We start from the raw sequence: 27,998 nt of genomic DNA on the forward strand, positions 1-27,998 counted from the left end.
ATTACGATAACCGTTCGGCTACGGAATCAGATGGCATATTTCGACATTGTAATGTATTAAAGAAGACGCTAGCACGCTTTCGCCACAAAGCCGGTATGATCGAGCATCGATTGAAATCTTTCGCGAGCCGTACCTCGTATTTGTCCGCAATGCATTGGTGCTTAAATGACACCAATATGTATCCATGAGGGGCATGAATCTACAAACAATATTTGAACACGATTTATTCAAAATTGACGGTTTGAATAACGAATGAAAAAAGGGACATGGACATGAAGTTACTGACAGGTAGCGACTTTAGAGGAGGGGGATGGGTCCTCTAACTTTACAGCTCGGAGACACCCCGGTAAGGACTTACCGGTGTTTCATAAATAACATTTTCCCCCGAAATCGGCGTATGCTGCCTGCATGGCGGGGTAAAAACGGTCATACACGTAAAAATCCACTCGTGCTAAAAACATGAACAAAGAAGAAGAAGAAGACAAATAACACCTAGCGGACGTATCGAGCGTAAATGGTTTTACAGGCCAGTATATGAGTTGCAGCTTTTTCAAGAATACGGGGCCTGGTCTGTGACTTGTTATTTTCCTCCAGCTAGACATGAAACAGCTGTGCTTAAGTACGCGTGTAATCATATCGCCCTTGTTGCTATTTTCAGCTTTTTCTGTTTGGATAATTGAAAACCTTCCTTTATGCTGCACTGCTTTTTATGTACACCAATTTTACAACAACAACAACAACAACAACAACAACAACAGCAGCAGCAGCAATAACGACAACAACAACAACAACAACAACAACAACAACCATCAACAACAAACAAAGGAAGAGAGAGAGAGAGAGAGAGAGAGAGAGAGAGAGAGAGAGAGAGAGAGAGAGAGAGAGAGAGAGAGAGAGAGAGAGAGAGAGAGAGAGAGACTCAGACTCAGACCTTTCTTACAAACTAGAGGAATACCCGGCTTCGCCGGGGTGAATCGCGAGACAGAGACAGACAGCGTGGCGGTTCATCACAATCACCTCTGCAGGCGAAGTCCTGTCAAACGGGATTGAGAATTTTAGAGCTTATTTCTTAGCCCTATATTATCTGCTGTGGCTTCTCACATGCCAGAACATACAGACGGACAAAAGCCGCTAGACCACATCACAAACAGAACTCTACAATAGCCCTGTTAAGACATTTGTATATCATGGTGAACACCATACTGTGGTATAAGATAACGACAGGGACTCCCGCAGTGGGGCACTGCGGTTATGAAATTAAAGGCCCCTCCTGTTTTTGGAACCGCAGGAGCTTTCTAGTTTGCTGTTAGGTAGATTTTTGGTTCCTCTTTCCTGTCATGCTCTCTTTTTCTTCATGAATTCTTTTCTTTTTTCTGCCTTCTTGCTCATTCACCTGTATTTTTTCCAAAAAATCTCTTCTCTTGCCGCTTGTCTCGCGATTCATGTATAGTTTAATCTGTTAGTGTTCTGATGTAAGTCCAGCAGTAGATAGGTTAAGCCTGTTTTGACATACTGGAAACTGGTAATCTTCCAGTAGGTATTAATTTAGTTTTACTAAAGCCTGCTGGGACACAAGTAGTGGGTTAGTGCATTTGTAAACAGGAATCGCTTGACAAGTGGCCCCCTTCACCCCCCCCCTTCCTCGTCCTGATATGGCTCTGCGTGGTCGGCTGGACGTTAAGCAACAAATAAACAAACAAACAAACTCTACAATACACAGGTTTTTTCCCACACACACACACAAACACACACACACACAGAGAAGCCGTATATATATATGCATATCTGTATCTATAAATATATAGAGATAGGTGAGAGTGTATTTTTCGCGTGGCTATAAATTGATTCGACCTTTTCACTTTGACAGTAAGAACAACTTACGGGTGCAAGGGAAGCGTTGTGGACAGCGCAGTGGACAGCGCAGTGGACAGCGCAGTGACATTCTAAAAATAGTAATAGTAAGTTACAAACGGGAAAGCCACACGAAGGAAGGGAGATAAACGCCAAACACTGGAGAAGATAAGGAAGAGTTACTTATAATGGTGAAATGAACACAAAAACCCAAATCAGTTCAGCGCTGCGCGCTGAGAGCACGTGTTGAAATATCTCATCGATGATATTGTGTCCGGGGTGTAGCTGAATACGGTGTCCAAATTTGAAAAAGATCCACCGAGAACTTTGGCGTTGTGATGTGGTGTAGCGGCTATGGTGTGTCGGTATGGGGGCCCGGGTAGCTGAGGTGGAACCAAAATAGCTGAGGTGGAACCAAAATCGGTTCAGCGCTGCGCGCTGAGAGCACGTGTTGAAATATCTCATCGATGAGGTTGTGTCCGGGGTCTCTCTTCTTCTTCTTCTTCTTCTGCGTTCGTGGGCTGAAACTCCCACGTACACTCGTGTTTTTGCACGAGTGGAATTTTACGTGTATGACCGTTTTTACCCCGCCATTTCGGGGTCTCTCTGAATAAGCCCACCAAATTTGAAGCAGATCCATCGAGAACTTTGGCCGTGCATCGCGCACAGGCAGACACACACACAGACACTAGTCGTATATATATATAGAAGGATAAAGGTTTTAGGCAAAGCATATTCTTCCAACCTGTCCTTTATACAACACATAAAGACAGACGGACATAACAACCACAACAACAACAACCAGGACGAAAATCAACCATCAACAACAAACATAGGAAGAGATAGAGAGAGATAGAGAGAGAGATTGAGAGAGATAGAAAGAGAGAGAGAGAGAGAGAGAGAGAGAGATACAGAGAGACAGCGACAGAGACAGAGACAGAGAGACAGAGACAGCGACAGAGACAGAGACAGAGACATAGAGACAGAGAGAGTGTGTGTGTGTTTGTTCGTCTTTTAGTGTGATTGTGTCCACACAACTCTGATGAAAAATGCTTTTAATATTGCACACACCTTTTAACACTTTTGAATTGATACCTCGTTAACATATACTACAATAAAAATAATGCGGAGATGACCAATTCCGGGATTAGCCAGTAGAAAAAAAAGAGGAAGTAGAATAAAAAGAGGAAAAAGAAGAAGAAGAAGATTATGATGACGGTGATACTAATAATGATGTTGTTGATGATGATGGTGATGATGATGATGATGATGACGCGGCGATGATGACGCGGCGATGATGACGCGGCGATGATGATGATGATGATGATGATGACTTCTCGTCGCGATATATCCTTGAATGGTTGAAAACGACGTTAAACACCAAATAAAGATAAAGAAAAGATGATGACTTTCATTTGGAGAACGACTTCCCAAGATTACATGCTGTTATTGCAGTTCTCAAGAATATCTTCAGCAATATCAAATCACGTTTGACAGTATAATTTATTGACGCCATATGTTGTTTATGAAGATCAAATGAGATTACGGCCTTGCTTTGTGTGAGTTACCTCAAAATAGCAATTCTCGACATTTAGTACTCGCTTGGTGAAAAGGAACTTGATTAATTGAGTAACTTGATTATTTCAGACATACTTTATATCACAAAGACATTCCTCCTTGCTCCGTTTCAACATTCAGAGAATATTTGATTTTTGCCTTTGTTGTCTTTTTTCTTTACACTCGCTGTTTTTGGTTTTTGTCTTTTCTTATTTTGGGGTGTTTTTACATTCGGTCAATAGGTTACTGAATGATTTAACGAGGGCGGAGGGGGAGGTCTGTCTCCCAAGGTACGTGTGTCTGTGTGCCTGTCTGTGCAGAGCATATATCAAAAACTACCGAACGGATTTGTATATAAATCAATGTACACTTGTTTTTTTTAACGTATTTGGTAGTTTTGTCTTTGTCCATTTTTCCAAGACTATTTGATGAGGTCGTATTTTCCCGTTTGCAAAAGTTTAGGTATACATTTTTTCCATATATCTTAATAAAAATTTTGTCACATAATCTTTGACTCGGTCCGGACTATGGGATTGCATTTTTAGCTAGGTACCTTACAAATTCGATTATAAAATGTAAATTCAAATGTTGCCTATTTTTTTTTAAGTCGGAATTTGAATTATAAAAGTAATATTATTTTTGCCTTCTGCATCCAAAAAGATATAGTTTAATTGTATTTGATGTAAAAGTGTGCTTAGAAGTGAAGAAAATCGTTTTATGGAACAAAACAGATAATATTGACATACGTCTATTTCTAATAATTTCCCGATTCCAAAAATATAAAGTTGTTAGGTGTTTGACCTTGAAAATATGACAAAAAGAGTACATTCGTAAAATGAATACGATTTAGTTGTTTAAATATTGAAATGCGAGCGAAAGCAAGCTTTTCAATATTTGAAGAAAAAAACCCACCGGAGTGTTGATCTGACATGACACAGCAAACCATGGAGTATTAGGTTTATCCTACATAATGTACTAGCGTACCTTTTGCTCCAAAAGTCCAGCCGTAGAAGCGCCCAAATTGAAGACACCTCTTATGGAAATTCGATCTCTTCCAAAGCCTCCTGAAATCTTTGACGTCAAAGCAAAAAGACATCACTCTAGGGTCACGTGTACGTTCTCAAAATGTCTCCAGGGGAAACAGCAAGGGCAAACGTGTTCCCAGAATAACGTCTGTTTCGTTGACTTTGTCATCATGAGCAGTGGAAAATGAGGTACCTGCCAGACTGGTTTGACACGACCTCATTCACAGGATATACCAACGTGTGGGTGGATGGTTTTGTTATGTCATGGGTTTTCTCTCTCAGGTATGTAGGATAAAGGTGTTTTAGTCATATGTCTGCCTTTGCACACAAGAACATGTAAGTAAATGAAATAAAGGAAATCTGGCTGACACTATATGGTAAAACTACCTACCGCCTAAACATTTGTGTGCAGGTGACCGTAAAGCATTAGGACTAAAGGCATATGCTTGCCCAAAACAGTAAACCAAAATCCTAGGTGTCCATAACATCGCTATTGACAACAGTAATTTATGTTTGTACAGTTTTCAAATTTGGATCATTCATTCTTGAAAGCGTTAGCAACGTTTTGATCTTTATGTGCAATCAACTTATATGATTGCGCCTCTTATTTCATTTAGCTATTTTAATCAGCACTATTGATTAAAACAAGCTAATTAACAAACGTAAATCTTATCAAAATGTTATCAAGCCAATACGCATTGTCACATAAGTATTAACATTGTCAAGAAGAATGCTTTTGAGAAAGTTAATTTTAGAGTGTTCTTTTTGGGGTATGTAAGAGGCTGAGAAATATAAACTGCATTAAACAGAACCTTAAATTAAAAAAGTTTTAATTGTTGAGACTTGCATAGAACAGCTAATACGAAGTGCATCTTTAACTCTGGAAATCTCCTGGCCTGTAAATCTTCATATGAAGTTCCTCTCATCTACATCAAACGAATAAAGAATTTAATGCATGGGAAAAACCTGCTTAATATCAGAATGATTCGACATCTCCTCTATACAGTAATAACATTGCAAGTCAAATTTCTCCAAATAAACAAGCTATACATCAAATATATTGGTAGTAATTGCCAATAGGTATGTTTTCATTGCAAGAGTACAAACGCTATAAAACAAGTATTAAAAAAGAGTTTGTATTTGGGATCAGCAGCATTCCGACTAGACCCTCCGGATTCAGCACAGAGGTGAGGACTTGTCTGAAGTGCTGCTAAACCTCTGCTTGGTCGTGCGTGGAAGATCACCCTCCTAGCTGGTGAGTGTGTCTACTGTGGTTCTATGTTCATGGTGTGACAGACAGATTTAATGTGTGTGTGTGTGTGTGTGTGTGTGTGTGTGTGTGTGTGTGTGTGTGTGTGTGTGTGTGTGTGTGTGTGTTTGTGTGTGTGTGTGTGTCTCTGTGTGTGTCTGTGTTTGCGCCTTTATACATACTGATTTTGCTATCAAAAGGATGTGTGTACCGGTGAAGTATCAACAACATCAAAGATCCAATGCAGAAAAAAATCAGCAAGTTTAAAAAAAATATATAAACAACTACCAGAACACAAAACAATTAAAAAATAAAACAAGAGGCGAAGCCATCAAGGCTCACGTAAGAAATCGACAAACAGTAACACAAACTCAATCACTCCGTCACACACACACACACACACACACACACACACACACACACACACACACACACACACACACACACACACACACACACACACACACACACACACACACACACACACACACACACACACACACACACACACACACACACACACACACACACACACACACACACACACACACACACACACACACACACACACACACACACACACACACACACACACACACACACACACACACACACACACACACACACACACACACACACACACACACACACACACACACACACACACACACACACACACACACACACACACACACACACACACACACACACACACACACACACACACACACACACACACACACACACACACACACACACACACACACACACACACACACACACACACACACACACACACACACACACACACACACACACACACACACACACACACACACACACACACACACACACACACACACACACACACACACACACACACACACACACACACACACACACACACACACACACACACACACACACACACACACACACACACACACACACACACACACACACACACACACACACACACACACACACACACACACACACACACACACACACACACACACACACACACACACACACACACACACACACACACACACACACACACACACACACACACACACACACACACACACACACACACACACACACACACACACACACACACACACACACACACACACACACACACACACACACACACACACACACACACACACACACACACACACACACACACACACACACACACACACACACACACACACACACACACACACACACACACACACACACACACACACACACACACACACACACACACACACACACACACACACACACACACACACACACACACACACACACACAGAAAGAGCATAGGTGAAACTGTGCAAGAAAGCGAGACACTAGATCTAGATCTGTCTGTCTGCATGTAGCCTACTTACAAGGACACGACTGCCAACTAGTCTCGGCGCGCTCAAAATAATAATGACCGAGACTGTCAGTACTTCCTTCGCGTGACGTCTAACCCTCTTACGTCATAATGTGACGTCAATGTAATGTGACGTCTTCAAATGTTAGAGTTTCTACCACAGACATACACACGCACAGACGCACGCACGCACGCACGCACAGACAGACAAAGTTACGATCGCATAGGCTACACTTACGTGAGCCAAAAAGGATGCATGAAACAACCCGACCAGGAGTAATGATCCAAGCAAATAAGAGAACAACGTTGAAGTGACAATGACTAGGTTTAAAATGTCCCTTATCAGAAAGTTCAACCTCAGTCCTTTGATGTTTATTAAACACATTTTCATATAAAGTTGGCGCTTCATATGGAAAAGTGGCTTTGAAATTGACCCTAATCCTTCTTTGGGCTCTGTAAATGTCGTTTGGGGCTATGGTTGTAATACGGTATCTACTGGTCACTCCAATGTATAAACTGAAAACTCTTTCTGCACCAGAACACGCAGAAAGGATTGTATCTGCCTGATGTCTGATGCTTTTCAAAATCCCCAACCACTAACACCTTCAAAACGGACATTAACTGACACTGTTGTTTTTCCCTATATAATCCTTACTATTTTTCCGAGACGTCGTCGTGTTGTGTATTTAGCTTGCCACAACCTCATACATGGTCCTAAAAGTTAAAGTTGAAGAAAATACTAAAGATAAATGAACAAGCTGACGCAGTGTCATTCGCACCGTGAATCCCCCCATGGGAACATAGTAATTGGTCAAACATAGTGACTTTAGAAGATATTCATACCGCAGCTTCTCTTTTTTCGGAGCAGTTGTATTCGATCGTGAAAACCTGCTTGTCCGTCAAGGAAGTCACCATTCGGGAGGGAGACACACCCTGGATCACATCATATATTTTGAAATTAAAAGACCGAAAAAGATTTATTCATACTATTGCTGTGCATGTAGACACACCACAAGCTTGGGAACTCTTTCGTAAGATAAGGAACCAATACACAGATGCTATTCGAACGCGAAAGAAACAATATTTAGAGGAACTTGACCGGTCCGTATCTGATCCAAAGAAATTTGGTCAGAAGCAGTGGTGGAAGTTAGTTAACAGGTTTATGGCAAAGAAAGGCTCTGACCAAAACGAAATCCCGCCACTAACAGTTGATTGTAAAACCTATTTTGAAGACCAGGAAAAGGCTGAATTATTTAATATGTCTTTTGTTAAACAATCAGAAATAAACGACACAGACGATAATGTTCCCGATATAGACAATGCTGAGTTTTTTGTCGACGATATGGTCGTGACTTCCGAAGAAGTGAAAAGTGTAATAGAAAGTCTTGATACATCTAAAGCTGTCGGGCCTGATAAAATTCATAATAAGATTCTTATTGCAAGTTTACCTATAATAGCAGAACCTCTATCTATTTTATTTACAAGATCATTAAATGAGGGTGTATTTCCAAGCATATGGAAAACAGCACACATAACACCGATATTTAAAAAGGGGGATAAAGGAGACTGTTCAAATTATCGTCCCATCTCACTCTTAAGCTGCGTAGGTAAAGTTCTTGAAAAATGTGTTTAGAAACATGTGTTTGATTATTTTGTATCGAATAACATAATCACACCTTCCCAGTCTGGTTTTTATTCCCGGTGACTCCACTGTGTACCAGTTAACATGCCTATATAACGACTTTTGCAAGTCACTCGACGACAGCATTACTGTCCAGGCAATCTTTTTCGACATTTCCAAAGCATTTGACAGAGTCTGGCACAAAGGTCTTCTGAGAAAGTTATTTGCACTACGGATTCGAGGTCAGATGTTTAATTGGTTGCAAAACTATTTAACTGATCGAACACAAGCAGTGGTGCTTAAAGGAAGTATGTCTAGCTACTTACCTGTGCAAACAGGCGTTCCACAAGGCTCTATTCTAGGACCTCTCCTTTTTCTGGTTTACATTAACGACATAGTTGATAACGTTGAATCCATTATTAAACTGTTTGCCGACGATACAAGTATGTATTTAAGCCTGGAAAATTCTCAGATGCGAACAGATATTTTTAACTCAGATCTTGAAAAAATCGACCAGTGGGCTAGTCAGTGGAAAGTCAAATTTAATCAAAGTAAAACAAAACTTCTGAATATAAGCAGGAAAAGGAATCCAGATTACATCCCTTTAAACTTCGGTGGCACAATTTTACAAGAAACTGAAAGTCATAAACATCTTGGTATTATTATTCAGAATAACGGTAAGTGGGAGTTACATATTAAATCTGTTATAGCAAAATGCCGTACGCTCGTAGCTTGCTTACGATCTTATAAATATAGACTAGGCAGAAAAGCTTTAGAAACAATGTATAAATCCTTCATATTGCCACATTTTGATTATGCTGATGTTCTCTGGGACAACTGCCCAAAGGAGTTCATAACTCATAACTCATAACATTTTATTGATCCAACAAAGGAAATTAATTTAGTCATCAGCACATATAGGTCATTAATTAATAACTATAAAAGAATAAAAGAAGAAAATTCATAAAACCCATGATATAAAAATACCCTTTTTTCTTGCACACCTGACAGCACATGGCAGATGTTAGCCACCGAGCTCGAAAGTATTCACTTAGACGCAATTCGAACAATTGTTGGAGCAGTCCGCGGTACAAGCCATCAAAAATTGTACGATGAGTCAGGCTTTATTTCATTACTAGAGAGGCGAAAACGTCATAAATTGATATTATTTCACAAGATCGTTCACCGCAAGGTGCCAAACTACTTATTAGCGATAACTGCCGTGTGCTGACAAAACCGAGTAAGTCCATTTTTTTCAAAAATGATATTTTTTGTTCATCAAAGCTTAGAAATTAAGGCGCACCTTATGTGTAAATTGTGACTTTGTGAAATAAATAGATAAGGAGATATAAAAAAGTAAGTCCACACCTTAACAACTGTTTAAAGTACATCTGCCATGTGCTGACAAAACCGAGTAAGTCCATTTTTCCCCAAAAATGATATCTTTTTGTTCATCAAAACTAAGAAATCAAGAAGCAGCCTGTGTGTAAATTTTGACTTTGTAAAATAAATAGATAAGGAGATATAGAAAAGTAAGTCCACAACTTCAAACATTTCTCCAAAAAAATTACATGTCAATTTGCTGGTAAAACCAAGTAAGTCCATCCACCAATCACAAGAACATTTATAATGCTATAACCAATCAGAATGCAATGTTTTTGCCAGTATGACGTCAAAGTCAATCCGAATATTCTTGCGGCATTTTACTTGTTAGTAGGGGTGCAAGTTTTGGTGCAAGCATGGCTGCTAAAGAAGAAGTGTTGTCAAGATAAATGACAAAACAGTGAAAATAACGTTAACATTACGAATTTGCACAAGATGGAGAGAGAGAGAGAGAGAGAGAGAGAGAGAGAGAGAGAGAGAGAGAGAGAGAGAGAGAGAGAGAGAGAGAGAGAGAGAGACATACACACACACACACACACACACACAGAAAGAGCATAGGTGAAACTGTGCAAGAAAGCGAGACACTAGATCTAGATCTGTCTGTCTGCATGTAGCCTACTTACAAGGACACGACTGCCAACTAGTCTCGGCGCGCTCAAAATAATAATGACCGAGACTGTCAGTACTTCCTTCGCGTGACGTCTAACCCTCTTACGTCATAATGTGACGTCAATGTAATGTGACGTCTTCAAATGTTAGAGTTTCTACCACAGACATACACACGCACAGACGCACGCACGCACGCACGCACAGACAGACAAAGTTACGATCGCATAGGCTACACTTACGTGAGCCAAACATATGTACATATGTTAGCAAACATAAAGGAATACTTAAAAACTACTACCTCAACTACAACAAAAGCAAAACACTGAACGGAAAATACGAAGACAAAGACACACACGACACACTCGAAACAACACTACTTGACTGTTTGGACCACGAATCTGCTTTACAGAGATTCTTTCTTTCTTTTTATTTTTTTGGTGTTTAACGTCGTTTTCAACCACGATGGTTATATCGCGACGGGGAAAGGGGGGGGGGGGGGGGAGATGGGATAGAGCCACTTGTCAATTGTTTCTTGTTCACAAAAGCACTAATCAAAAATTTGCTCCAGGGCCTTGCAACGTAGTACAATATATTACCTTACTGGGAGAATGCAAGTTTCCAGTACAAAGGACTTAACATTTCTTACATTCTTTTTATTCCAGGAGAATGCCGGGCGGTAAAATGTTTTCGCTGGCTACTCTGCTGTGTGTATTTCTCCACGTCCAGCATACCCAAGGTATTTTTAATTATTACTATTTAATTTTTTTAATTTTGTTATGTTATTTTTATTTCGGTAATTGAGACATCACAGTTCGCTTAGAGATTAACAAAGCAAATCGAGAGAATGAGTTCTTGAACAAAGCTCTTAGCGCCAAGTTCAATAATTATGTTCGAGATGTTTTCTATAAATCTCTCAGCACACTATGATTGTTTCAATAACGATATTGTCAGTAACCACAAGAGATTAGAACGTTTGACAAGGCACATTTTTCTGTAGGCGTTTGGATAAATGTGTGGACAGGTCGAGTTAGATCTACTTTTGTGTGTGTGCTGACTTTGCATTGCCTTTCACATGCAGACACAACTCTTACCTTACTTTCATTTCTTTTGGTGATTTTCAGTAGAACATCGGAACATGCTGAATTTTCACACAAACTTAATTTCAACTCGAAACAAAAATGCAATGAGTTATTAGTGGTTCTAAGCATCCACATTTCACACTACCGGTCTGGTAACGTAGCTTCTCGGGACAGACGCAAATTACGGGGGTATTGACGGTTTTGATCACCGATCATGCATTTTACGACTTGATGACCATCTACACGTTTTATCGGTTAGAAATTACGCGGGAGCACACAGCTTTACTTTAAATTCCATTGATTTTAGGTAGCAAAACGCGAACCAGACGAAACATTGATTTTAGGTAGCAAAACGCGAACCAGACGAAACATTGATTTTAGGTAGCAAAACGCGAACCAGACGAAACATTGATTTTAGGTAGCAAAACGCGAACCAGACGAAACATTGATTTTAGGTAGCAAAACGCGAACCAGACGAAACATTGATTTTAGGTAGCAAAACGCGAACCAGACGAAACATTGATTTTAGGTAGCAAAACGCGAACCAGACGAAACATTGATTTTAGGTAGCAAAACGCGAACCAGACGAAACATTGATTTTAGGTAGCAAAACGCGAACCAGACGAAACATTGATTTTAGGTAGCAAAACGCGAACCAGACGAAACATTGATTTTAGGTAGCAAAACGCGAACCAGACGAAACATTGATTTTAGGTAGCAAAACGCGAACCAGACGAAACATTGATTTTAGGTAGCAAAACGCGAACCAGACGAAACATTGATTTTAGGTAGCAAAACGCGAACCAGACGAAACATTGATCCCACAAAATAACCTCACCTCAACTAATCGTGTGGCATAGATAGCTTTCTTAAACTGCAAGTGAAATGAAAAAAAGGCCTATGTGCTGTATATATCTGCTTTTAAGCCCTCCCTGTACAAATCTGAATCACCTGTTTTAACCTTTGATTTTATAAAATGGCTCTGAAATTTTATCACTTTTTATAAAGTACTTTTTGGGAAAATAAACGTATACTTTTAACATCCTATTCCCAATGCTCTTGGAGACAACGGGTGCCAAACCCAATTATATTAAATCACACTATCTAGAAGAAGAATTTATCCCTCTTAACAAACTTTTATCATCACTACTCCTTGGCACTACCCCGTCATCCTCCCCTCTTTTCTCACTTTTACCAGCTCCTTAGCGTATCAACAACTCTTGTCCCAAATAGAAATAGTTTCTGAGAGGACGTAAACTCCAACTTTTAGTTAGTGATGGTGTACACGCCCCCTTAGTAAAAAGGCCGATGCTTTGCTGATTTCCAAATATAAATGGTGGCATGTTATTTCTCATGTTGTATCTGCACTCCACACGTTTTCTATTCCCATGAGTGCTGCCTTGAAATATGGGAAGACTGTTCATTTACTAAGCTGATGAAGTCGTCTGCTACGAACAGTAGGTAAGTCAATCGAATCAGTCGACTTTCAAATGCTGGTCTTGCTTGAAATCTTGCTTGGAATACAACTAGTGCTTTTCTCAGTGTTAGCTGCAGGTAAGTTTAGGTTCAAGCATCATTTGGACATGTGGAGACGATAAGCTACATGCCACTATAAAATGGAGGATGAGCAGAATCTTCTCAAATCGAAAGAAGAGGCACAGGCGAATGAATACGCTATCAGTGATTGTTAGCGCACTTAAAGAGTGCCCCAACAGGTTTAGCGCATTGCCATTAGCCAATTAACTGTTTCACACCAGTCATGAGACACTAGTATTTACTAACAATTATTATTCTTATTCTTATTCTTCTTATTATTATTATTGTTAGTAAGTACTGGTGTCACATGACTGATGTGAAACAGTTGATTGGCTAATGGCAATGCGCTTAAAACCTTGGAGTGCGCTAATAAACCCAGGCAGCGTGTTCATCCGCATTTGCCACAGCGAGGCTGTGCCCCTTCCTTCGATTTGAGAAGATTAAAATTCTTCTCATTTTCCATGTTAGTGAGATGTAGATTATGGTCTCAACATTACCAAATGATGCTTGACCCTAAAATTCCCAGCGGCTAAAAGCACAAGTGTTTTTTTCTGACAGATTTCGAGCTAGACAATGCAGCATTTGGAAGTCGACTGATTCGATTGACTGTCTTCTGTTAATGCAGCAGACGACAGCGTCAATTCAGTACCGAAATGAACGGTTTTCGCATATTTCAGGAAAACAACGATGTAAACAGAAAACGCGAAGGCTTAAAAACACATTCTTAGCAACAGGTAATCATAGCACCAACCTCCCAGATGAATTCAGATTCATTACAAGAAATAAAATGCCAACTTTATTATTGCGAATGAGCGAAGCATCGTGTCACTTTGACATTAGGGGACGTCACTCAATTGCGTGGGGGTTGTTTATTTTTTGGGAGCATAGAAACTTCTACACTACGTACGTACCCGTCATAAAAAAGGAGCCAGATACATTTAGCTGTAGATCTTTGTGATGCGGCCAGTTATGTTAACATCAAGTTTATTGCCAGAAAGGTAATTAATTTCCCTATCGTATGAAATAAAGAGTTTTGTTTTTCATGAATTAGTGTTTAATATGTAGTGGACCGGAGACCTAGGACAACCCCCAAAATTAATTTCGCAAAGCAAACTTGCAGCAACTAAAATACACAAAAAATCAAAATAAGCAAGACTGACCCCGTTTTTGATCTCCTTTTCCACCCATACAAATTTACTTGGTTCAGCTTTTGTGCCTAGCAGTGTTGTTTTGCCATTTTGAAGAAGACTGGTGTCAGTCTCGCCAGAAGCCGTAAAAGCCTTGTTTTGGCGTCAATTTTTGTGGGCTATGTGTGTAAAAACCCTGTAGTTTTGTACTGGCTCCTTGTATGGCTTTTAAAGATTTGTTTGTTTGTTTGTTTGCTTAACGCCCAGCCGACCACGAAGGGCCATATCAGGGCGGTGCTGCTTTGACATATAACGTGCGCCACACACAAGACAGAAGTCGCAGCACAGGCTTCATGTCTCACCCAGTCACATTATTCTGACACCGGACCAACCAGTCCTAGCACTAACCCCATAATGCCAGACGCCAGGCGGAGCAGCCACTAGATTGCCAATTTTAAAGTCTTAGGTATGACCCGGCCGCCACGACCTCCCGATCACGGGGCGGACGCCTTACCACTAGGCCAACCGTGCCGGTCTTTTAAAGATTGACAAGAGTATTGTTAACACAATTGACAAAGTGTGTACCTGCATATATACTAATATAAAAAAAAATTTTTTGGCGATAATAATAAAAATATGCAGAAGTAAAAAAATCATGTAATGTACATAATGTTGATTTATCCCCCTCCCCGCCAAGGTTTTGTTATTGTTTTTTTTTTTACATAAACAAATGAAATGTACAATACACTCTTTATTCAAAACGTTTGCAGATGTACAGTATTTGCTGACAAAAAAAAAAAAAAAAAAAAACCCAACGTAAGTTCAACATTATAAACTTTTTCTTCACAAGTACAGAATTTACTCGTTGCAATGTCAATTGTATGTTACCAAACATTTGATGGATGAATATTGTGCACAATTTTCGATGGTATAAAACGCAAGTTTGTTTCTGTGGTTTTTTTTTTTTTTTCAAGTTTTTTTTTTTTTTGACTTACCAAAAACTTTTTTGCCAGCCTTGAACAAAATTTATGTTTGTAAAATGTAACTATTACTGGTTCCGCCTGCCTTTTCACTTAATTGATTTATCATATTAACAGGGTATACTCAAAAGCAATTATGATCCTAACCAACCTGTATTGAATAGACAAAACAATCTTCTTTTCAATAAAACGAGTATTAAAAGTGCCAGGCAATTCCGTGAATATATTGTTGAAGAAAAGTACACTACCCCGAGATCTATCAACTTCTGGCGTGATATGTTTGGCATTAATGTCGACCAGTCACATTGGAACCTGGCCAAAAATGTAACCCAAGAATCCAGATTAAGAGAGCTGCACTGGAAAATATTACACACGATTTATCCAACAAATGTTCTTTTGTATAAAATTGAAATACGAGATAGTGTGAGATGCCCCTTCTGTCCAACCGAAATAGATTACGTTGAATTTTTTTTTTTAATTGTAAGAAAATAAAAGTGCTATGGAGATACGTTGAACAAATTATTTATGAGAAATATAAAATAAGAATAGTCTTTGGAGTAGAACATATTTTGTGTGGTTATATTAATGGTGCTGACTTAATAAAATGCAAATATATAAATCACTTGATTTTGATAGGAAAGATGTGCATAAGCAAATATAGATACGGAACTCCCACTGATATTATAATAATGTTTGACAAAGAGAAACAAATACGAAACGTAGAATAGTGTATCATATATACTTCTTTTGTGGCTTCCCTCACCGCCCCCTCTTTCTTTCGTTTCGCTAAAAGGAGAAAGGTACCGGGGTAAAGGCGGAACTTACATTGTTACACTAAACACCACTTGTATGAAAAGAGAACTATTACTAAGAAAACTTTAGCACGCTTACAATTTGCTTTTCCTCTTACTTATTGTGATTGTTACTATGTTAACTCCATCATGACAACGCCACAAACAACACCTAAGTCAACCCAAACACAGACATATGTAAGACAATAACCAACATTAAAGATGCAAGATTTTGTCCATTGTAGAAAACCACATACAATTGATAAATTTATATAACGCCAATGAAGAAGGACGCTCAGCTGTAGAGAGAAAGAAAGAAAGAAGAGAAAAAAAAGAGAAAAAAAAAAGAAAAAAAAACTTAGGGTTTCATTCTTTTCATTTATTTTTCAGCTTGAAGCGGACTGCATGCAACTGAGGCACACAAAAAAAAAGAAAAAAAAAGGGTATACTCAAATGATTTTAACTGTAAATTCCACAAAAGGTGCTATTTACAAGCTGCTGCTTTTCTACTGCGGAAAAGGTCTTGTATAAAATTAACAAAAACACGAGTCAGTTTGCATCATACCCTTGGCTGCATAACCACATTGAACCAATTATCTTTCATACAACAATTGGGACCCTGTAAGCAAGAATGCCCCTTTTACTGAGAAGGGAAACTAACTTGCATCCGCCTCTCATATTGGTTAAAAGAAAACTGAAAACAAACAACCAACCACACAACAGTTCATGCTTTATTCCAGTCCTACAGATCAGCGTTTGGCCGTGATACATTAAATACCTATCAGTCCGGAAACACAATCATACAACTAAATAAAATATCTAAAACAACTGCTTTATGAATCCTTATTCTTCAACCAACAAATAGAAACTTGTTTTCAAACCATACGTTTTATGAACCCACATCCTTTGAACTTGTCCACAGTGGTTTTGGAATAAGAACAGCATAACCGTTCACCAAACTTTGAATACTTAAATCCCGGTATATATTTCCAACTGTCTTGCTTTTAATTCATTAGCCCAGAACAACAACAAGGAGGATTGCATATTATCGTTAACATGATTGATTTTTAAACCCCAACTATGGAAATCTTGACACATTACTTTACTTTTAGCCTTCTCAAACAACTTTTGTATTTCAATTTCGTTTTATCCAAATCAGCATGCAAAACATTGTATCTATTTCCAGTGATACATTCTCACGTAAGAACAGTGATTGCAACGGTTAAGTAATCTGAGACAACACAAGAGATTTCACATTGCAAATGTTACTCATAATAAGCTACTCATAAAAAGTTAAGGATCACTTGCACACAAATTCATAACTTTGCAAATTAAAAAGCCAATGCGTTGGTATTTGGCAAACGTTTAATGCAATGCTTTAGTGATAACGATACAACATTTCCTGCAATTTCGGGCAATCGTTTGGTCTGTACATTTTATCAAAGTGTGTACGTATCGAAATTTAATTTCACAAAGTCGTTGAAATAACAAGACATGGCATTCAGATGTTCCCAAGACCTGGGACCATTGCTGACGTGTCCACCTCACGTGACGTCTGCAGAAGGCGCGGCGTGCTGCCCTATGGGCTGGAGTTAAGCGTGGCCGTACAGCTGGGCGACGAGAACAGAGGTTAAACCCATGAAGGCAATTCCGTATGGTCTGCTGGCTGATGTTGGTGTTAGTAGCCACCCTCAGCTGCCTTCGAATAATGCTGGAAGAGGCTGTTCTTGTTTGCAAGGCTAATCGATCTTCACGTGGAGTTGTCTTCTTTGGTCACCCAGGTCTGCGTCTTTCCTGGACCCTCCCAGTGGCTGTGAAACGTTGAATCAGTCTGACAATGACCGAGATGGACACGTGCAGTCGCCTGGTCACTTCTCGCTTGGGGACACCATCTTGGAACCATGCAATTCAATTCAATTTTCGTCGTAGAGGCATTGTCAGATAATGCCTAATACTGGTGGTATGTCTTCTCAAAAAGCCAAGAAAGTGACAGCATCTCACACATAAACAGCAGTGCTTGCACGTGCATAATGTGGCTTGTGCAATGTGTTCAGTCTGAACGGTCCAAAACGAGGTCCTTTTTCGCAAGTTTCCGCTTTTTCTTTTGCTACCAAGCTCAGTAGTAGAGAATCCCGTGCAATTTTCCCACTAACACAACATCGCCCACTTACAGCTGAACCAGAATTCCTAACAATTTGGTTTGACTGAGAAATAAATAACAGTAGCGAACTAATTTTATTGAGCGCCTGTTTTCTCATAGTGATCCTTAACTTTTTGTGAGTAGTGTAGTACAATTTCATATTCACCGTTTCAAAATATTGCGTCGGTTTTTTTCTTTCAATACCGGTTAAATCCAGTGTTCTTCAATTTCTGAAACTAACAATGAATTACTGAAGTAAATTCCCCAAAACTTCACCTTCGATGTCCACGTTATTACTTTTTTTTTTATTTTTTTATTTTTTTATTTTATTTTTTTATTTTTTATTCTCTTTTGGTGATTTTTTTTTTTTTTTTTACATACAATGATACATATAATTTTGTACATTACAGGACATCACTTAACCAAAAGGACAGATCCATATAACCGAAAAACACTTGAACAATCACAACATACATGGGGTGGGAGGATGGGTGGGGGGGGGGGGGGGGATGTTCAGAGCTTGGTGGTCGCAGTATCAGAAGGTTTTGAAAAAAACCCAAAAAAAAAAAAAAAAAAAAAAAATATATATATATATATATAAAAGGGTTACATCAAAACATGCATATACAGGCGCCAATCCTTGTAAAATTTATCTACTGTATTATTTACAACTGCGTTATACTTTTCACAAATAAATCTTTGCTTCAAATTTCTACTAAACGTCTGAAAATGAGGGGTCTTTTTGTTCATTTTGGAAATATATACATGGTGTTTGGCACAGATTACTAACACATCAAAAGCTTTATCGGTGACAACATTGTTCGCAACTCCAAGAAGAACCAGTTCTTTAGACAGTTTTAAATTGTCACAATGGGTGCAGTTCGCCTTTAGCCAATTTACAAATTCTATCCAAAAAGTATGCACTTGATCACACTCCCAAAACATATGTAAAAGGGTTTCTTCATTTCTACCACAAAATGTACACAATGACGTATCCACAATTTTTCGCAAAAATAGAAACCGTTCTGTGGGCAAAATTCTGTACAATAGTCGGTACTGGAACCATCTCAGACAAGTGTCTTTTGTTGTTTTAAAAACATGTTGAAAAATAGCCTTCTTATCTAACAAACAGTCTAAGGATTCAGACCATTTTTGGATACATTTTGGGACCGTAACATGTTCATTCAGCTTTTTGTAAATAAGTTGTGTCTTACCTTTACAAATACATTTCCACACATTGGGCTCTGTCATAATAAAATGTTTATCAAATTCTAAGCCGATTTTTCTCTGATATTTTTTAACAGCCTTGGTACAATACAAAATCTCCTCGCACATTTGGATATTTAATTTTAAATGCATTATAGGATAAGTATCCATTTTGTCCCAAAATATGACCAATCTGAGCAATTCCATTGTCGATCCAGTTTTGAATGTACACTGTCTTTTTATCTCTGCGAATATTAACATTATAATGTAAACATTCTGATACAAAATCGTTAAAGGTTGTAGGGTCACATTTTCCGTGTAGTTTCTTATAATGTTTAAAAACATCGGTCCAAAACGGGTTTTCTATTCTCTGCATCAAAACATTTGCAAATTCCTCTCCTTTCGTATTAATTGTTATAACAGATGGACATGCTTTAGCCAATAATCTTGATATTAATCCAGTAAGACCAACAACTCTTTTTAACCAAACAATTTTTAGAGATGACAGAAAACTTTTCACGTCAACCATCTTTAATCCTCCATCTTCATAGGATTGGGTGACCGTAGTTCTTTTAATTTTATCTCTTTTTCCATCCCAAAGAAATTTGAAAAAAATATTATTTAACTCCATCATAAACTGTTCGTCTGGATCAGGTAAATTCGTAAACAAATGTGTCAATTTGGAAATAGCCAAGGTTTTTAGGACTGTTATTTTACCAAAAGGTGTCAGGTTCCTTCTGGTCCATGAATTCAGAAGTTTTTGAATTTCCTTTAACTTATTTTTATAGTTAAGAAAAACAACCTCGGATACATTTACTGAGAAAATAACACCAAGTGCTTTAAAGTTATCCGGGTTCCAGGTAAAATTCATATCAGGCAAAAATCTTCTTTTGCAAAACTTTAAAGGTCCTAACCAAACTACATTTGTTTTATCATAATTCATTCTCAGACCTGATAGTGATGCAAAAAATTGTAACACTTTTATACTTTCGCAAAATGATTGCTCTGTACCATCAAGAAATAGACTGGTATCATCGGCGAATTGTGACAATAAAATATTTTCGCCAAGAATATTCATACCACAAATCTTTTTGTTCTGGCGTACCATAAGAGACAATATTTCGGCACAAATCAAGAATAAATAAGGTGACAGCGGATCCCCTTGCCGGGTGCCTCGACCTACGTTAAACCATGCTGAATACCGACCATTAACTGAAACACAGGACTTAATTTTGCAATAAAAAGTATAAATCCATCGTTTCATGTCATTTCCAAAGTTGAATTTGCTCAAAGATTTTTCAATAAATGACCAGGCAACACTGTCGAAAGCCTTTTCAAAGTCGACCATCAAAAGTAGGCCAGGTATATTATGTTTATTTGAGTAGAACAGGGTATCATATATTAATCTGACGTTTTCACCAATATATCTTCCCTTCAAGAAGCCTTTTTGATCATCATGAATCAAATTTGGCAAAACACGTTTAAACCGTTCTGCAATGCACGTTGATGCAACCTTATAAACCGTATTTAGCAGAGTAATTGGTCTCCAATTTTTCAAAAGTGTTTTATTTTTTCCCTCCTTTGGAATACATACTATAACGCCCTGTCTCTGAGTCACTGACATTTCTCCTTTCTCAAATCCACAATTTATAGACCGTAACATAAACTTTCCTAAGTCGGAATAGAAAAACTTGAAGAATTCCGCAGTGTACCCATCTGATCCTGGGCTTTTGTCGTTGTTTAATTTTTTAACAGCTTTGAGTAGCTCACATTGAGTAAGTCTACCTTCTAATTGTTTACTCTCATCATCTGTTAATACAGGATGAGCAAGGTTTTCATCAATCTCTTGATTTACCAATTCGGCTTCTCTTGAAGTATATAACTCCTCGTAAAAAGTCTGTGCTTCTTTAACAATCAAGGCATTATCATGAATAACTTCACCATCTTCTTTCTGCAAAAAACACATGGACTTCTGGACAAACTGTCTTTTCTCCAAATTACAAAAATATTTTGTATTTTTTTCCCCTTCTCCAATCCACTTAGCACGGGATCTAATTATCATACCATCCACTTTTTTCTGTCTTATTTGACTTAACTCCTGTCGTGTTTGCTCTAAAAGTTGTATATTATACTCTGTCAAATTGCTTTCCAAAGTGTATATTTGAGAAAGAAGATCTTTTTCTTTTCTGTTATTTTCCTTTTTTTTATATGAGGAATATGAAATGCATTTACCTCTTATTTCCATCAATAACATCTCAAAAAACAACTGATCATCAATCAATAACTGTAAATCATCATCGTCAATCACATCAATATTATCCACATTATAAACAGGTAAAGCATATTGTATCTTTACATCAACAATAACCTTCTTCACTATATTTACAAATTCCATATCTGTCAACAGTGAATTATTAAACTTCCAAAAGGGTCTATCACGTTTAACAACATCAGTTCTAAAACTTACACCAACAATTGAGTGATCAGAATAATAACCTGGTGTAATATCAGCTTTCACAATCTCAAAACCTAACTGCTCTGACACAAGAAAATAATCAAGTCTGCTTCGCTGCGAACTATGGAACCGCCTCCATGTATACTGTCTCACATTAGCATGTAAGGATCTATATATGTCAATGAGATCATACTGCTCCATAAAATCGACAACTTTTCTCCTACTATTGACTTTATAAGATTTGGCCGGGTAGTTTGTATCAACATTGGGGTTTATAACAACATTCCAATCTCCTCCGATAATAATTAACTCATTATCCATCTGCACAATTGTCTCAAACAGTTTATCAAAAAAGGCTTATTACGTTATTACTTAGTTGATATCTGTATTACATATTTTACTGCCTAACATCATAACTTCGGTCTTCTGTCCAATCTATACCAATCCAGAAAAGTTTAAAAAATAAAGATACATGGGTTATTTTGTTTTTTAATAGGTCCATATCGAGTCACATAATCACCCAATAATAAAAAGTTATTTTTTTCTCCTCAAAAAACAACACATCTTATCAAGACAACTGCGCGTCACTTTAGGCAATGGCAAACCCTTAATCGAACTTTGTCTTCATTTTTCTTTTCGTCCACACTCAATCTACTAACTTTTTTTTTATCCCATTCGCTCACTCACTACACTGAGTGACAGACAACAATAACAGTCGTTCAGGGACACAGATTGACTTAATTTGTTTATTTCGTTTCAGGCGACTTCTTTCTTTTCTTGTTTGGCAGGTTGTTAGTGCTTTCCCCTACCTGGGTATCTGCATATGATATACAATCAATCTAAATTAAACGGAGCAGTCTCTGCAAATGACACGGATAGATGACAAAAACTCTGTTAGTGGACTACTCGTTACAAAAACAGCAAGTTGAACTTAAGAATGGATGCTACAACGGGTTTTGGTTTAGTTGTTGTCAACGTCGTAATGTCACATACATAAATATGACATGTACGCAACTTTATATGCCTGGCAAGTAATTGAGCTGCTACATGTGTGCCAAATTTCATTTTTGAGCAGGAGAAAAGCAGAACTTCCTGCGCACATGTGTGTGTTGCCACAAAACCTGCTGTCTGTCATTCAATTTATATAATTAGACCAACCCTCTGAAAACATCTTTAACCTTTTTAGTGGCCATTCTAATTATAGAAGAAGAAGTCTCCAAGTTCTAATATGATGAAATTTGTGTTTGACAGAGTGTTACCATCTGTATGATTGCAGGCATATCATGTGGTTCACAAGCTCTCAACTCCAGCCATTCTGACGATGACTTGACCCAAGTAGACCCGGACCACCATGCTTGCTGTGGCGCCCAGCCCTACGACATCAGAACACACTTCTGCTGTGGAGGCACACTTAAAGGAAGCACATATGAAGGATGTTGTGGAAATGAAACCTATAACCGAGGGTCACACATCTGCTGTGAAGGCCTAATCAAGCCCGCTGGAACTCAGTATCATGGTTGCTGTGGAGCTGAAGTCTTTGATTCTGAGACTCACATTTGTTGCAACGGTACCCTTCAGCCAAGGGGAGCCTATGACAGGTGCTGTAGAAACAAAACATACAGCTCCGTGACACACAAGTGCTGTGAAGGCAAAGTGCAGCCTGGCGGACCGTATCAAGTTTGCTGCGGAACGAAGGTCTTCCATAACCGGATGAAATTATGTTGCAATGGTACGCTTCACGAAAGAAGAGAAACACAAAACAGATGTTGCGGAAATAAACCCTACAACTACAACACACACACCTGCTGCGGAGGTACCCTCAAGACAGCTGTTGGAAATTACCGTGGATGCTGTGAAACCGAACCCTACCATTACAAGACGCACACATGTTGTGATGGCGTTCTTTCCAAAAAAGGAAAATATGATAGGTGTTGTGGAAATGAAACTTACAGCTACTACACGCACACCTGCTGCAGAGGGAAGATCCAACCAGGCGGCTATAACCATGGTTGCTGTGGAGCGCAGATCTACAACTACAGAACACACACTTGTTGCGGAGGTAAGATCCACTCACGTATGACGTATCAGAGCTGCTGTGTAACTGAGATGTACAACAGCATGACACATCTCTGCTGCAATGGCGTTTTTCGCGCAAGGGGAGCAAACAACTCTTGTTGCGGAACCCAGGGCTATAACAGCGCGACACACACCTGCTGTCAAAACAAAATCCTGTTATGGAGCATCGGAGCATACCGGTATTGCTGTGGAAATCAGGTGTATGACTACAACACGCAGCAATGCTGTGACGGCACGGTTCAACCAAAGACAACATACAGCAGCTGCTGTGGAAGGCAAACCTACAATCGCATTACAAACACCTGCTGTGCTGGAAAAATCCAATCAGGTGGACAATATCAACGCTGCTGTGGAACTGAAGTCTATAATCGATACACACACCTGTGTTGCTATGGAACGCTGCAAACCAAAGGGACAAACAACACTTGTTGTGGAACCAAAGGCTACAATACGATGACACACACGTGCTGCAACGGAATTGTAAAGCCTGCCGGAATGTATCATCGATGCTGTGGAACTGGGCTATACGACTCCACGACACAACTTTGCTGTGAGAGTACTCCTCGAGAGAAGGGAACGCATAACTCTTGTTGTTTGAATCAGACCTACAACTCCTACACACATACCTGTTGCAGCGGAAAAATCCTACCAGGTGGGTCGTACCATCGCTGCTGCGAAAGTCGGGTGTACGATTCCAGAACACAACTTTGTTGTGCAGGCACACCTCGAGAGAAGGGAACGCATAACTCTTGTTGTTTGAATCAGACCTACAAAACCTACACACATATTTGTTGCAGAGGAAAAATCCTACCAGGTGGGTCGTACCATCACTGCTGCGGAAGTCGGGTGTACGATTCCAGAACACAATTTTGTTGTGCAGGCACACCACGAGAGAAAGGGACCTACAGTAGCTGTTGTGGGAATCAGGCCTACAACAGTATCACACACAGCTGTTGCGCAGGTATCATTAAGTCAGGTGGAACCTCTTCTGGATGCTGTGGAACGGAGACCTATTCTTACAGCACACAAAGATGTTGTGGATATCAATCAGTCTACAATAGGACCACACACAATTGCTGCAATAACAAAATCCAGTCAGGAGGACCAAATCATGGTTGCTGTGCAACCAAAGTCTACGATTCCAGGTCACACCTATGTTGCTATGGCACTCTTCACCAAAGGGGAACAAACAACGGATGCTGTGGGACTCAGTCCTACAATACAACGACGCACACCTGTTGTAGTGGAGAAATCAACCCCGGTGGTGTCTACCAACGCTGCTGCGGAACTAGAGTCTACGATTCCAGAACCAAAATGTGCTGCGGTGATGCCGTGCAAAGTAGAGGAACTCACAATAGCTGCTGTGGAAGGAAAGCTTATACCTCTGCCACGCACACATGTTGCAACGGTAACATTCTTCCAGGTGGTGATTACAGTAAGTGCTGTGTAAACGGGACCTACTTATATAATACACAAACGTGCTGTGCAGGAACACCTCGTGACACTGTGGGATACGTCAGATGTTGCGGAGCTGATGCCTACAACTACAGAACACAACGCTGCTGCGGAACTCAGGTCTACAACACAACATCTCAAATCTGCTGTGGAGACAAAATCCATTTAGGTGGAACGAACCGTCGCTGCTGTGGATTGGAAGCCTACAATTCCAAGATACACCTATGCTGTGGTTACATGCTACGCGAAAAGGGAACAAACAACAGCTGTTGCGGAACTCAGCCCTACAATACAGCATCTCAAATCTGCTGTGGAGGAAAAATCCAGTCAGGTGGAACGAACCGTCACTGCTGTGGATTGGAAGCCTACAATTCCACAACACACCTATGCTGTGGTTACATGCTACGCGAAAAGGGAACAAACAACAGCTGTTGCGGAACTCAGCCCTACAATACAACAACACACCTGTGTTGCAGTTACATGCTACGAGAACGGGGGGCAAACTACGGTTGCTGTGGAACTAAGCCCTACAACAGAACGACACACACCTGTTGCAGCTCTGGCCAGGTCTTTCCAGGTGGATCAAGCTACTATTGCTGCGGAAGTCACACCTACTACAGGTATAATTCCACCTGTTGTCAAGACAACATTCAGCCTGGGGGGTCGAATTATCGTTGCTGTGGAATGAACTCCTATAACTACAGAACCCAGAGCTGCTGTGGAACACAGGTCTACAACACAACAACACACACCTGTTGCAGCTCTAGCCAGGTCCTTCCAGGTGGGTCAAGCTACTCCTGCTGTGGAAGTCTCACTTACTACAGGGATAATTCCACCTGTTGTCAAGGCAACATTCAGCCTGGGGAGTCGTATTATTATAGTTGCTGTGGAATGAACTCCTATAACCGCAGAACACAGAGCTGCTGTGGAACACAAGTCTTCAACACGAGAACACACGGCTGCTGTGGGGGAAAAATTCACTCAAGTGGAACGTATAACAGATGCTGCGGAAGTCACGCGTACAACTACAATACACACACCTGTTGCAGCTCTAGCCAGGTCCTTCCAGGTGGGCCAAGGTACTCCTGCTGTGGAAGTCACACCTACTACAGGTATAATTCCACCTGTTGTCAAGGCAACATTCAGCCTGGGGGGTTGAATTATTATCGTTGCTGTGGGTCACAATCCTACGACTTCAGGACACAAAGTTGCTGCGGAATGCAAAGGCAAGTCTACAACACAACAACACACGGTTGCTGTGGTCACGAACTTTACAACAAGGCGACAGGCAGTTGCTGTGAAATCCAAGCTTACACAAAAGGGGCACAACTGTGCTGCAACGGGAAAGTGCAGGCTGCTGGAAGTAAGAAACATAGATGCTGTGAAACAGAAGTCTACAAGGAAGGTAAAGAGACTTGCTGTGGCGGGAAAGTGCTGTCTATGAAGTCAAGATATCGTTGTTGCGGTGGAACTCAAGTGTACAGTTACGAAAAGCAGAACTGCTGTGACGGCCAGGTCTTATCAGGCGGACAGAAGTACAGCTGCTGTGGAAGCCAAACTTACAAAACCAGGACACACAACTGTTGTAACGGCCAGATCTTAGAAGGTGGACGAAAGTACAGCTGTTGCGGAAACCAGACCTACAAGCTCAAGACTCACACTTGCTGCGGAGGAAAGATTCTGTCAGGGGGAAATGATTATGGCTGCTGTAAAACTCAGCTCTACAATCGCAAAACTCACACCTGCTGTGGTGACCAGCTTAGGTCAGGCAAAATGACCAGTGCTTGCTGTGGAACTCAAACTTACAACACATTGACGCACAGGTGCTGTGGAACTCAGGCCTACGATTACCAGACAGAGAGCTGCTGTGGTGGGCAAGCTTTCAACATAACAACACACAGTTGCTGCAAAGGCAAGATCAAGCCAGGCGGAAGCAACTACCGATGCTGCGGACCTAAAACTTATACAACCAACACGCACACCTGTTGTGGAGGCACAGTCCATGCTGCTGGAAGTGACCATCTTTGCTGTGGACATCAAGTCTATAACTCCTTGTCACAAGGCTGCTGTGGAATTGAAACTTACGACAAAGCGACCCAAACATGCTGTGGCACCGACATTCTGCCTGAAGGGACTAACAACCGTTGCTGCAACGGGCGAGTCCAAATAGGTACCGGCAGCTGCCCAGCGCAACCTGTCACCCCATAAGAACACTGCAACCTTGCACCGGACAGGCACTCTACCTACGGACACTTGATCGGGAAAACGAACGGAACGGACATAAGGACATGGCTATGGATTATAAAGAACATGTAACATTTATTTTTTTCAATAGGACATTCTATAAAACCATTAATAAGTAAATCAAAGTGTAATTCTTAAATTGTAGCATTGGCTTCTTGAAATGGTAGCGAAAAGTAAATAAAGTAAGTGTCAGCAGTCTACTGTGTGTTTTCTTTTGTTATGTT

General features: G+C 39.9%; 1 protein-coding gene and 1 long non-coding RNA gene across 2 annotated transcripts in view; both read left to right on the top strand.

Annotated features, from left to right (window-relative positions):
• The window catches only part of LOC138980331 (uncharacterized), a 140,698-nt gene that overhangs the window by 25,794 nt on the left and 86,906 nt on the right, over window positions 1-27,998 (top strand). The gene's annotated exons all lie outside the window — the stretch shown is intronic.
• On the top strand, window positions 5,568-27,972 carry LOC138980323 (uncharacterized). The gene is made up of 3 exons (XM_070353189.1): window positions 5,568-5,688; window positions 11,348-11,421; window positions 23,276-27,972. The coding sequence occupies exons 2-3, from the start codon at window positions 11,352-11,354 to the stop codon at window positions 27,736-27,738; spliced, it is 4,533 nt and encodes a 1,510-aa protein (XP_070209290.1). The 5' UTR covers window positions 5,568-5,688; window positions 11,348-11,351; the 3' UTR covers window positions 27,739-27,972.

The sequence above is a fragment of the Littorina saxatilis genome, linkage group LG11 (assembly GCF_037325665.1).
Source record: "Littorina saxatilis isolate snail1 linkage group LG11, US_GU_Lsax_2.0, whole genome shotgun sequence".
NCBI classification, from domain to species: Eukaryota; Metazoa; Mollusca; class Gastropoda; order Littorinimorpha; family Littorinidae; genus Littorina; species Littorina saxatilis.

Coding starts and splice junctions, on each gene's coding strand:
- LOC138980323 (XM_070353189.1), top strand. CDS start 11,352: ATGCCGGGCGGTAAAATGTTTTCGCTGGCTACTCTGCTGTGTGTATTT. Junction 11,422..23,275: donor CCACGTCCAGCATACCCAAG/GTATTTTTAATT, acceptor GTATGATTGCAG/GCATATCATGTGGTTCACAA.